Genomic DNA, 13,688 nt, shown 5'->3' on the forward strand with positions numbered 1-13,688 from the left:
TTTCGTCTGCGTACTATGTACGATATAAAACAGGTATAGTATACCCAAAATACTATAATTTTGAAAATCCGGTAAAAAAAAGAAGTAAGAAAATTCCTGCTGTGGACCAAGAAGTCATCCATCCAAGATGCTATAGGTATATTGCCAATTAGTATTATTTTATTGGGTTCACATTCATTTTACTAGAATCTTCTTTAATACACTTTGTACACATTTATTTAGAGTTTTCGGGATTACCGATTTGCTGGTTGCTATCAAATTTGAAAATATGTCGCCATATTTGGAACAATACCCTTGTAATGTTAACCATTTTGGATCATACTAACTTTATAGTTTTGTCAGTTAAGTTGTGATTATATTGAGATGCATGTCGCGTACTGTCACGGTGAAAATTTAGTCTATAGTTTCATCATTTTGCAGAATATTTTGAACAATCACCATCTCTGTAAAATGATGTTTGAGTGTACATATTATATAGATTTCATTTATCGGTTTTTTATTATTTTGTTACAGGAAAGTACATCTTATTATTATATTGCTAAGAATACGGGTTTTTTTTTTTTTTTTTTTTAAATAAAATGGGTTTACATTGTAAAATTATTGTTTTATTTATTGAAAGCTATATGGTATCCCAGAAAATAAATGATAAATACATTAAAACATTTGACAAAATGAAAGATTGAATAACCACTCTCTTAAAAGCGATAGGTTAGGTTTGACTATATACAATATTATTTATTATCTATATATTATAATGTAATATTAAACACATTGTAAGTTGAATGTGACTGTCTCTAAGAGGAGAGGCATTTTGAAGTAATCCGCTATCATTTTGAAAGTTTTTAAAGATGTCAGCAACTCTTCTTTGGTTGACATCAGTTTAAAATCACCAGCGCATGTGCAGACTGTCGCCAAGTTATCCCTCTTTACCTAAAAATGTAAAGATAGTTGTGTTGATTTAGCATTTCTGGCCTCTGGAGCATATAGACAAATTGGTAAAAATAATACCAGCCTTATTCTTATCAGTCATTAGTACGGTAGCAGAAACGTTTAGGGACCTATGATTTACACAACTATTTTTGGTTGTACAAAACAAGTCAAAGAAATACATAACCATGTGAAAAAATCTTTTTGAAAAAAATATGACACTCAGCAGGTGTGATACCCCGCGCCCCCCGGGATTCGCGCCCATGTGGTATTGACCACTAAACTTATAAGTGTCCTATCTAATTTTGACAAAGCCGATCATGGCCCCCACATCCTGAAGCGGGCCCACAGGCCAGGATGTTTATTTAATACCTCTATGGGCGGGTCCCTATATCTATAGCAAAGGTCAAAAGACCAGTGTGATGTTCTATACCTGAGTATGTGCGTTTCAGCTTCTACGCTTCTCTATCAACTTCTTAAAAACCATGAGTCCACAGCAGCAGCTAACCTTTATTACGACCAAAAGAAAAGATAGTGATAACGTTCCAGAGTCATTAATAGTGAAGAAGAACCACTAAACTTATAAGTGTCCTATCTAATTTTGACAAAGTCGACCATGGCCCCTACATCCTGAAGCGGGCCCACAGGCCAGGATATTTGGCGGGCCCCTATATCTATAGCAAAGGTCAAAAGACCAGTGTGATGTTCTATACTTTAATGCAGTGCTCCGGAACCGGTGTGCCGCGAGTGTCGCGAATATGACGAACCTAAGACGATTTTTTATTATTATGTATTATTTGATGGTTATGTTGATCATTCATAGTTTTAATGTATTTATTTAATTGAAAAAACATTGACATAAATCATTTTTATTTATAAAAAATTGAATTTGAATATTGTGACCCTAGTGAAAGTAGCTTGAATAAATAAAAATAAATAAATTTAAATAAATCTTTTAAGTTTTTTTATTAGTTAAATATGTTATGAGCTGTTTTTACCTGGCGGCAGCGAACACAAATGAGATCTTGTAAAGTATATGACATGGTCTTTTTATTGAGGGCTTCCAATAGTCTCCATTCTAATTCTGCATTGTCGTAAGCAGTACTGCATATTGGACACAAGCAGACGGGGCTAAACAGAAATGGCAACATTAACATAAAAGGAATATTTGGCATGTATATATGTAATTTATAGTGTTGTACACTCTATAAGCCTGTCTGGGAAATCATAAATAGTGTACGCATTGTATGGATAGGTCTTCTGCGTGAGAACAGATGTGAGCACTGTGTGGCAGGTGATCTGTGAATTGATCATTCGATTGAAGGGATCGTCTTACACACACTGCAACATAATAGCGCCTGTACAGATGTGTGGATTTACTGGGAGCAATAGTGTGTATTTTAAACTATTGTGACAATAACTGTTTACACGTAAAAGTGCTGACTGTCTCTCCAATATCATTTTTCAAGAGTAAGCGAGACGCGATGTTGTCATTTTATGGTACTATTTGACATGTCGTAAAAATCGGTTAACCCCAAAATGAATTTTTTGATTATACAGACCACTTTCAAACAAACATTCAATAAATCATAATTACCAGTCATTTTCTATGTCTCGATGGTTGTCCTTGCACATGTCGATATCACGGCAATGATTGCATAGTTTACAAATAACTTCACACAGCGTAAACGATGAGCAGGGATCTTGCCAAACGGCCGCTTCGCTGAACTCTCCGATGTTTATAAGTCTCAATAAGTTACGGCGTAATAGGCTTACCTGTAAAATCATAAAATTTTATTGATGGATGGGTGCCGCGATTATTTTAATATATCATTATTGGCCTAGCAAGTATGGTGTTGACAGTATACTGTGGAACCCATTCATGGTTTTCTGCTAAATATCAGAAGTCAATATGGGTTTGTGTGTATGCAGTGAGTATTTCAGAATAACGATGAAACGCAGATGTGCTTACTTCGTCTTCCATCGCAGCGTCCAATTGAAAAACCTTACAAACAGCGTTGACAAATTCCAGAGCGGGATTCCTGTCAGCTTCATTTCCATCAAAGTATACACTCATCAGGCTGCCGTCATTGTTTGATTGAAAAGAAGGTAATTTCGTGTGAATTTTCTCAGTAATCTGGAAAAGCTTCTGTGACATCTCTCCCCGGAGAAGAGTCGGCAGTTGTTTCGGGGTGGAGTGGGCAGTGCTAACGTATCCTGCCACGGCTCCGCAGAATTGCTCCCGGACTGGCCCTGCTAGATACTCCATCAGGTTCCAGTTCATCTCGATGGCTTCCTCTTCGTCATCGTCTTCGTCGATATCTAAAGCTGGTGTGGCATTCTCCATGAGCTGTGATTCGCCGACTTCCATTAAGCCGTTTGGTAATTTTCCCTTAATGCCGGCGTGATTGGCAAGATCCAGCCAGAGTAAATATGACCAGCATTTTTTGTATGATATTTCGATTCCGTGAAATAGTTCCTTATTTCTAATGCTTTGCACTACAAATTCTACATAGCCTGTAATGTGTCAAATAAAGTATTAATCAGATTATTTAAAATAACTAATACAACTAATTAAATTACAAGATTTCATTCATAAAGACTCCGTCTTCTTAGGAGGTTTATCTTTTACATCTGTGCTTTAATGATTAATGTCCAACAGTGGCGAAGGGTGGAGGTAGGCTGTGTAGATCTGACATAAATAGTGCGCACTAAACTTTGTCAGTCGTACATGTTTGTTTTCATTGAACTAAGACCACAAATTGCAGATAGTGCTGGTTAGTTTTTAAAATTCAATTTAACCCTGCGTAAACTAAACCATAAGAATAGTCAAAAAAAATACTCTATCTATAAGATAATATCTAAAATTATCCCATTAAATCATACATAGTTTTAGTAAGCACTACTAATAACGAACAGCCTACTTCCACCTTTCGCCACTGTTGGCAGTCTTGATTCAAATTAAATTTATTTTTACATATAGTGAACATTACAAATTATTAATTTAAGACGTTCACAAGATGACATTTAGAAGTAAAGAAATATTAATAAAAGTATTATATAAAAAATAAATATATCAGTATTAAGTCATTAAACAGTAGAAAAGTGTAAATACAAAAAAGATAATACACCAGTACATTAAATGAGCGAAGCTGACGTTATTTTAAGAATTTATAAAACAATGCCCTTCACGCACTTCACAGTGGAATATGTCAATATCCGAAGTGATTTGGTTGAACAGAGTTATTGCCCTCCCAATTGCCATCACCAATGGCAGGTTAGTTCTGCACCTTGGGAGAACAAACAACTGATGCACCCGATTTCTAAGATAGTTATCAGGGACACACAGATCAATATTACCAAGAATGGCAGAATTCTCATTTTCGTCGAAAAAAATACATCGATCAGGAGTCATCTCACAAAATTTATTATTTAAACTGTCAAAACTAAACAATTAGCATGATCCAAAATGGTTAACATTACAAGAGTATTGAATTGAAAAGAATACGGCGACATATTTTCAAATTCGATTCTTCTTTCTCTTTCTTTCGACCATGTCCGATCCTAATAGGATCATATGGGCCTCCACAGGGTGGAGGTTTGTATTGACAGATTTTGTTTTTACGAGAAATGGATGTCAGCCACTTGCTTAACCTATTAGGTCCATACTCTGACTCATACACAAATTGAAAAACAATATGTGTACTTGCCAGACCCAGGATTCGAACCTGGGACCCTCGACTCTATAGGCCGGCATTTAAGCCGCGTGACCATCGTGGGTGTTGATAGTAACCATCAAATTGGTAATCCCGAAAACTCTAAATAATTGTGAACAAAGTGTATTAAAGAAGATTCTGGTAAAATGAATGTGAACCCAATAAAATAATATTAATTTGCAATATACCTATAGCGTCTTGGATGGATGACTTTTTGGTCCACAGCAGGATTTTATTAAAGTTAGCAAAAACAATTTGCGATCCTAATCTTTTAAACTCGGCAACCAGCTGCAAGAAGAGCTTTTTCATGAGATTATGAAGTGTTCTCCGAAGGGCTGGATCGTATAACAGACAAGTCGGTGTCCGTAACCACCTAAAACAAAAATATTTCACATATTATGTGGTCTGTTAATTGAAATATTTATGTATTTTGTAAGTGTACTTTTTCCTGTTCTTATTATGAAACTTTGAGCTCAGTGTCACACCAAATGTAATAAATAACCGTAAAAGTATGTATCGGTTGGAATATAGCATTTTTTGCATGAGTAATACTTTGCCGGATGGCAACTAAAAACAGCGCTCACTCCGATCACCCATACAAGCAGGCAGCACTTCCTTCGTAGCTCTGAGCACCAGCAGTTCGCGTCTCATATCTATCTTTAATACTTTTATTTAATTATTTAAAACTCGCCTTATCAGACTACTAAAGAACTAAAACTTGTAAACTTTCATCGATATAAAAAATGTGTGAACTTAAAGCCTGTGTAAAATCCTTAACCTAACATATCCCACATTCGTGTTCCATAATACGTAGATGTAAAATTAAGTCGTCTTGTAGTTTTACAGGGTTTCCCAAAGTACGTTCTGCAAATTTATCAGAAGAGTACCCCAGTGTGTCAAAACAAGCTATTATCGTTTTACTTCCGTTTACTACAACATATTCATGCGAAGCAGGAATCTCTTATTATGCTGCAACAAAGACAAAGTCCAGGAACACGCTCAATGCCACACCAGATATAGGAATTCAACTTACTAATATTGTATCTGGTATAAGAGAATTTGCAATTCAAACACTCAAAAGCGTCGACGTCATTAACAACGTCATTCACTTAGGTATATTTTTATGTGGTATGATTTAAAAATAATTATTGTAGTTTCTCATTTTTGAAAAATTTATTCATTAAGTATGTATTATTTTAGTTGGGTACACTACAAAATAAACAAAGTGTTCAGTTAAAATTTCAGGATTTGCGAAGTGTTCCATCGCAGAAAAGTTTTGGAAACCATGCTGTAGTACACTGCTAATATTTTTTGTTTAAAAGAAAAGAAAAAGGGATCTGTGAGAATAATTGCAATATGAATAATTGTCTCTTATAGCACAGGAATAATAGTGGATTGTTTATTAGGTTCTCTTGATTCGATTACAAATAACACGTGTATGGTGGTGATATTTACAAGTGTGTATCAGTATGTTCAATACCTGTAGAAATGTGAAATTTGGAAGTCAGCAAAAACATTTTTGTAGGAAGAGACATCTCTGAGCCAGGCACCAACCATCGTCCTGAGAACTTTAAATGCTGCACTGCATTGGGCTGACTCATCGTAGTTTAATGATGCTCCAGGACCTATGTGGTACAATCAACATAAAGGAATTAAGTATAATATAATATACTATACTTACATATACATAACCAAACATGTATAATATACAGTGGAACTCCAAAAAACTTTATTAGCGATTGTAAAATAACGCTGATTAAAGTACTCTCCCAGATTTAAAGGTTATATTTTTCTGCCGATTTAAACAAACCGTTAACAGCGATGGCGTCCTGTATGAGAGCCTGCGACTGGGCTCCGAAGGAAGTAGCGACACTGGTGCCCTCTGTCTGGAGGATTTGTGAAGCTTGCATGAGCGCACACACGGCTAGGGAATCTGTTTCCAGTTCCACACAAACGCTTGGATAAGCCCCGCTGGCACTATGAGTGCTCCCGCCTAGCTCTTCTGTTTCACTTACAAGCCTGAAAAAGAGTTGGTGATAAGTTTGTGTGAAGTATATTATGATTTATCAGAAATAGAGATATATTAAATTACTGTTTTGTTGAAATTGAAATAATCTAAGGATTATAAAACAAGTTTTTTGACTATAACAAGATGACACCTAATGAACATTTTATCACAGCAAAATATATATTTTGTATGTAAGCGCATTGAAATAAGTTGTTATCTTTCGACACATTTTCTTTTATGTATGCTATCAATACAATCCCTGTCCACCCGGAGAGTGATTGTTTCCAATCTGTCTATACTGGCAAGTAATAATTTTTATGTTCCCACCAATATCACTCGTATCACTGCGGTCTTCATGCTACCTCATCGCAAGACGGATGTGATGTTTCATGATGCTGTGTATTGTGCGATTGACCTTATTTGATGGCACATTGTTCAACATACCTGTTGTCATCGGTTTCTCGCCCTCCAAGATCAGGTCTGTCCATATTGGAGCACCACAGCACAAAGTTGTGCTTCAAAAGATGGCGGGCAAAGAATATATCCGCACCAAACAGGGTAGGGTCAGATGGCATGTTGCCAAGTGGGACGTGAAAATATCTAGACAAAAAATAAATAATTTATCACAATGGCCAAGTGGTAACATGTCAGCTCATAATGTTGTGGGTCCTGGGTTTGAATCTCGTGTTTGGCAAATTCATATGTTGTTTTTCAATGAGTGTTTGGACCCAGAGTATGGACTTAATAGGTTGAGCCAGTGGCTAACATCTATTATAAACAAAAATCTATTAAAGATAATATATGATCTATGTGCATATGATCCCTTTGGATCGGATATGGTGATTTAATGTAATTATATTGCAAGAATCGTTGTACTATGTATGTATTCAAACTCGATTTGTAGGCGTTGATGATTGAATTGATGGTTAAATTTTAATTCATTCGTACCGCACCAAGGTGTAAATCACTAGGAAGGAATTAGAAAACAAACACACTGACCTGCATTGTTCAATAGTTAGATCCAAAATGGTGTCCAGATTAAGGAAGTGCCTCAGAATGGCTCTGGCTCCGAGTCTCTGCCAATCTAGAGTTCCATAGAGTGTATCCACATCTCTTACGTGGATCGGGACAAGCGGTAATTCTCCCAGACCTAATATGATTAATATATTAGGATTATAGATTAAATTTGGTAGGTATACGTGATTGATTATATTGAAGTATTTGAACTTTGCGTTAAATGAAATGCATGACGGCCGTAATGGTATCTAATTGGAGACAACGTTAAAGAATTATTTTTTGCACTGCCGGTTCATTGCGTTAGACATATCATTTAAGAATGTAAAAAATAGGATACTATGTATATTATTTGAAAGCACCTGCAGTATTTTATTATTTATGATGCTCTCATCGTGAAAGAGAGATAAAACATTCGTTTTGGCAAGTGACATGCTATAAAAATTGGACTATAATCACAGTATAATAATCAAAATAATGATAAACCACTACAGTAAAACCTCGTTAATACGAATGCTGTGTGTGTCAATGGGTCATAAAATGTCAGGATTATTTTTATTACGTTCATAAAGTAAGTAACTCTTGATGTTTTAAGAATAGTCTGTCACAATTTTCAGTGACTGGCTCATGAAATAATGTACTTTATTACGATTTATTGAATATTTTTATATGCCAGGACTCTGAAATCATTTCGAATTTAAGGTATGATTTTATATAAGAATTTCGAATTATCAGTGTTCTTACTAACGAGGTTTAACTGTACAGGATTTCGTAGACATGTTTGACAAAATGGTTATAAGAGACTTGATGACTAGAAAAAATCTATATTAACCCTTTCGACGCGAGCCATTTTCGCGGGAATTCATTTTCAGTCAACTGATCTGTTAAAACGGTCACTACATCTAAAACAGATCGGTTTCAAAATTAAAAAATAGATTACTAGATGAACTATATATCAGTAATTCCAAATGCACCAAGAAATAAACTATATTCGTGACATTCTCACTAAAATAAATCGAAGAAAATGAAGATGTTAAAAAATATCCAAGCTTTGACCGCGCGTTCAAAATGGCGGCCGTCCAGTCTTCACATACACGGTTTCAACACATACTACCGGGCAATTCGCCGCGTTTGTGTTTGTTATACATAGGGCTGAGAGTACATGCTGCCGGAGTTGGTTACGGTCTATGACAGATATATTACTTAATCACTTGTGGAATAATCAGTGGGTTATCGCATTTAGTAAGTCGTAAACTCAAATTTTATTACCGTTTCAAATTTTGAACCTATATTTATTTTCGTCGCCATAAAATAATGTTGTCATCGTGACACTTACTCATTAGGATGTTTTGGAGAATAAAACACTAAAAATAATTACCGCACTGCTAAAATACTATTATAATATAATTTATGAGGCGCCGTCGGCTTTTTCATTGTACAAAGGGCCTGTCGATTAATCGCCAGGCATAATACAACCATGTGAACAGAGCCAACACAGTTTCGTGGCACATAAAAAATAAAAATTATTACCCCATTATAATAATGTAAATATCAAATATGGAACAATGAACAAAGCCATACAAATTTACCGGAGAGCTGTGCGTCGATAAAATATTTTCCAGCATTATTTCTTCGATAATATTATGTGGTAGTGACATTTTGGCGGGTGAAATAATTATTTCACATATATTTATAATGACAAAAAATACTAAAAACAAATCGTCAAAATGTTTCTATCGAGATCACAAATCACTAAGAAAAAATACATAGCACTAACGTAATCGTAATAATTAATTAAAAGGTAAATAAAAATATTATCGATGCACACTTTTCGATGCATGACCAATGTTTTGTTTTGATACCCTGGTGATGCATCGAGTACACCCGTCTTCGCAATGGCACGCGATTCAAATGACTGAATAACGAGTGTTCTTTTCAAAAATATATTTCCTTGTGTTTTACTTGACATTTTTATGATCTGTTGCCTGATATGTCTACCTAAAGGTTTGAACTAATTTTTAAAGCATATTATCCACAAGTGTCTTTTCTAGTTTGGTCAAAAATACGAGATAAATTACAAAATTACAAAATGTCATCAATTTCTCTGCTTGAAATATTATAATAACTAACCTGGCATATACGCTTGCAACATGGCCAATGAAATTGAAGATTGTACTGCGCACAATGTCGGCCCTTTGTGTTCCTCTCGATAATCTTGCAATGCACGTTGAATCAACCGGTACACTTGCTTCACGTCTGTCTCGCAACGCACCTCAAATGATATATCGGCAGGCGGGAGATCACTTTCTTTCGTGCCACTCGAAATTCTGCATTGAAAGATGGTAGCAATTATTAAGGTTGGTTTCAAAAAAATTTATCAACTTAGTTTTCCACACCGCTTATACGTATTGCATAACTGAGGTTTGAATCGGTTTATCCATTTCGATCCAAGGCATTTGTGACAGTTTCAATTTTTCCACCTCTTTTTTTATTTCCAAGTGAATTGGTAACAACGAATCGTTATATAACTGCTAGCATCGAAAAAATATAAGATCATCATTCTATCTTGTAAACCTAGTAAATCTAAAACAACATTTTTTCAGGACACGGTAACAATCATCCAATTTTTGTTTCAATGGAATTTTGCCTGCTTTTTATGAAGAGGGTAAGTTTTGGTACACACACGATTTAAGAGATACATATTTGTATATTGATTTTTGAAATATGTATTAAGACGTGTTTTGGGTGCAAGAATCTTACTTATTAAATAAAGAGGTAAACAACAAAGATGGAGTGTTTTAATGTAACAAATGATTGATAACTACCGAATAATATAGACAAACAGACTATCAGACATTAACAAAACGCGGATGGACAACGATGTTACATATATAACATTTCTGTACAAACAAACTTTCTTACTTAGCTGCTCTCTCAGCATTGTACAAGGAGTTTATGTTAGGCATCTGATTGGTTTTGACGGTGTCGAGCACAAATATGTGGCCTCGCTTGGTGGGACCCAAGCACAGCGCCCATATTGCTCGTGATGAGGCATTCCCCGCATGATGGTACAAGAACACATTCTTTAAGGCCGGCGCACCATTCTAGAATAACAAACAGATGTAATCAGTGGCGTGCATCCTATACAGACATTTAGGGAAAAAAGCCACACTCGCCAAATATTATAGATATAGGTAAATCGTTTTACAGTGGCACCATGGGTATGGCAAATGCGGCTTGCAGTTGTAGTGGTATTGTTTACTAGCATTGAAACAGGCATTGTCGCCAGCAATTCAATACACGCGCGAATCGCTTATGGTGTCACTGTAGAATGATTTACCTATACTTAGTACTGATGTTCACAGTGTGTCCACAATGGCCACGGGGCTTAAACGTCGGACTATAGCATCCAGGTTCGAATCTTGGGTCTGGCAAGTAAACATATTGTTTTTCAATTTATGTATGAGTCAGAGTATGGACCTAATAGGTTGAGCATGTGGCTGACATCTATTTCTCGTAAAAACAAAATCTGTTAATACAAACCTCCAGTCTGTGGAGGCCCATATGATTCTATTAGGATCGAATTGATTGTTTGGTGTTCTAAGGCTCTCGAAAATATGTCTTTGCCACATAAATGAACACAGTTTTATTGTACTTTATAATTAATTATCGAGTGACCCATGGGATTGCGCAGCCAACAATAGGCATGCTTGTGAAACTTATGTGAAAGCTAAGAGCAAAGCTAATTTAAGAAACAAAAATTGATTGCAAAGTAGCTTGATTTCGAAGAGCGCTGATGAGTAGGTATTAAAATGACCAATAGTTAAAATTTGTCGCTATTAGTATGTCACACCGTAGCATATTGGATAAATGCGACGATTGGGGCGTTTACCCGTGGAGATGCAGGGTTCGATTCCCGGCCGGGTGGCTTACTTTTTTCAAAAAAGATTAATTCTATTGGTGATAATATACTCTCTCAGAAAGTGTTTTTCTAAATTATATAATATTTTTATTATCCTTTGCTCACTCACTGCCGATGATCCCAAGCAAGAAAACATCAACAAACCGTTGATAGAAATGTCCACTGAGGAACACAAAATAATCCTGCGATAATAATATGTATTCGCAAGCAGCCTGCGAACCTATGTATTATTGAATGAAACTGGATAATACTAGGACATGTGAATTTCACAATAACATGTATGTTTCTGAGACGATCTTGTGACTTATTCCTAAAATAGTTTAATTTAAAATAATTATACTAACGGTTTTTTGCAAGTATGGTTGGTAAGCAATACTTTTAAACAAAAGTTGATTCAATAGGAAATTATCCATATTCGTGATGCCTTTCGAAGCCAACCTGGAAAGAAAAGTATTTATATTTTAAAATATCAGAAAGAGTTATTAATTTAGAAGTTAATGTTGGTTTATTAAAAAATTTGTGTGGTATTGGATTCGTTTAAATATTCAGAAGTGACGTTCACTTAAAAAAATAATAAATTATTCATTACGATATTTAAAACAAATTGTCTCAATGACAAACCCAAAACGCGCCCGCTGGTGGGCTAATAGTGACCAAGCGGTTTACTATCCATTTTATATGAATTTTTTTACATTCACTCAGAAAAATTTCGATAATGATCTCGTTTGTTTAAAATAAGTAGATATGCATGACGTAATAATTACTTTCTGGCCTCCGACCGGTCAACGGTACAAACGCAGCCCAGCTGTACAAGTGCTCGGAACTCTAGACTCATTTGTGTTTCGTAGATTCCTTCAATTTCCGGTGCCGACAACTCCCCCATTAATTCTCTGAAAATATAAACCAAAATTTACCATTGGAGAATAAGAAATTTTATTAATTCTAATATTTTGGTTTAAAAATCTACCATCAAAATAATGTAGGCTGGAAAGTATTACATAGTAAAATAGTGGTGGAATGGCCATCTCCAAGGTAGTGAGTGGTTTTCAAATACCTCGGCTGATTCAAAAGCACAATATGCTGTATACAGGAAAAAAGACTATTATTCTTATAAGAAAAGCCAAAGCAGCTTACATGTTCTCTGTTCTGGCAGAACACACTAACTGGAGAATACTAGTTTTGAGTAATTTGACTTTGAAGTTGTTCAAATGTTTGAAATAGTCTATCATGTGAGTTTATTAAGTAATCGTAAAAAGGATGACTTTAAAATAAAGACTGTTTATTTATTAAGAAGGTTTCCAGACGGTGAAGTTTGAAATAAGGAACATTTTGGTATAACTAACTCAATATGTCATTTTTTTCGAATTAGTGTCATCTGCCAGAACAGTGACGATATTATATTTTGCAAAAAGTTGATTTATCTGTAAAGTTATAATTTATAATGCAGTTCAAAATTTTAAATTTTTTTTTATTTTGAGTAATTCCTGAAAATGACTAACTCTTGATGCTGTCTGTAGAGATCTTCCGGAACGGTATATTGGTAAAGATGCACAACAGGGCGGCCCCTCGGCAATATTCTGTTGCACTTCTTCCACAGAGTTCCCTGGTCTTCAGGCCGGCTGATTCGTTGGTTCACGTAGAAGATGCGAGGAACCGTCAGTCGGATCTGATGTAACTCGCTGCCGACCAGGGCCCATAATTTGAACAGACCACTTTCTCCAGTTTCTGTGATCTGATTTTGAAAGAGAGTGTTCATAAATTTAAATGTTTGGTAGAGATATCTTGCGGGGTAAGATAATCAAATACGTAGAATTAAAATCGGAAAATTAACATTCGGTACTCTAGTTCCAAACGGAAACAACTCAAAAGTTTTTCCAAACCATGTAGAAACATTTTGTCTTTACATTTTAAAATGTGAATGTGTCTTAAAATCAAATAATCCTTTGTGGAATTAATGGTTTTTAGGGAGTCAGTGTATGGTACTTGAATTTTAATATTCAAAAAGCACTTTCGGGAAATACAATTAAGATTTTTCAGCTACTCGATGTCTATGGTTGACTTTTTCATTTGTGGAATTACAGGTTTCTGTTACATTAAAAGT

General features: G+C 35.3%; 1 protein-coding gene across 1 annotated transcript in view; it reads right to left on the reverse strand.

Moving 5' to 3' along the window:
• Positions 1 to 617: 617 nt before the first annotated feature.
• PolE1 (DNA polymerase epsilon catalytic subunit 1) overlaps positions 618 to 13,688 on the reverse strand; it is a 40,029-nt gene continuing 26,958 nt past the window's right edge. Inside the window, exons 21-34 of the mRNA XM_085948070.1 lie at positions 13,087 to 13,319; positions 12,352 to 12,477; positions 11,932 to 12,025; positions 10,588 to 10,769; positions 9,796 to 9,992; positions 7,651 to 7,801; positions 7,096 to 7,251; positions 6,454 to 6,662; positions 6,124 to 6,268; positions 4,832 to 5,016; positions 2,900 to 3,444; positions 2,525 to 2,703; positions 1,926 to 2,058; positions 618 to 930 (exon numbers count right to left, since the gene is read on the reverse strand). Coding sequence (XP_085804196.1) covers positions 763 to 930; positions 1,926 to 2,058; positions 2,525 to 2,703; positions 2,900 to 3,444; positions 4,832 to 5,016; positions 6,124 to 6,268; positions 6,454 to 6,662; positions 7,096 to 7,251; positions 7,651 to 7,801; positions 9,796 to 9,992; positions 10,588 to 10,769; positions 11,932 to 12,025; positions 12,352 to 12,477; positions 13,087 to 13,319 — 2,703 coding nt within the window. The 3' untranslated portion in view covers positions 618 to 762. The remainder of the gene's footprint in view (positions 931 to 1,925; positions 2,059 to 2,524; positions 2,704 to 2,899; positions 3,445 to 4,831; positions 5,017 to 6,123; positions 6,269 to 6,453; positions 6,663 to 7,095; positions 7,252 to 7,650; positions 7,802 to 9,795; positions 9,993 to 10,587; positions 10,770 to 11,931; positions 12,026 to 12,351; positions 12,478 to 13,086; positions 13,320 to 13,688) is intronic.

This window comes from Rhyacophila brunnea, unplaced genomic scaffold (assembly GCF_057557595.1).
Source record: "Rhyacophila brunnea isolate RB1 unplaced genomic scaffold, BYU_Rbru_1.0 scaffold_20, whole genome shotgun sequence".
In the NCBI taxonomy this organism is placed as follows: domain Eukaryota; kingdom Metazoa; phylum Arthropoda; class Insecta; order Trichoptera; family Rhyacophilidae; genus Rhyacophila; species Rhyacophila brunnea.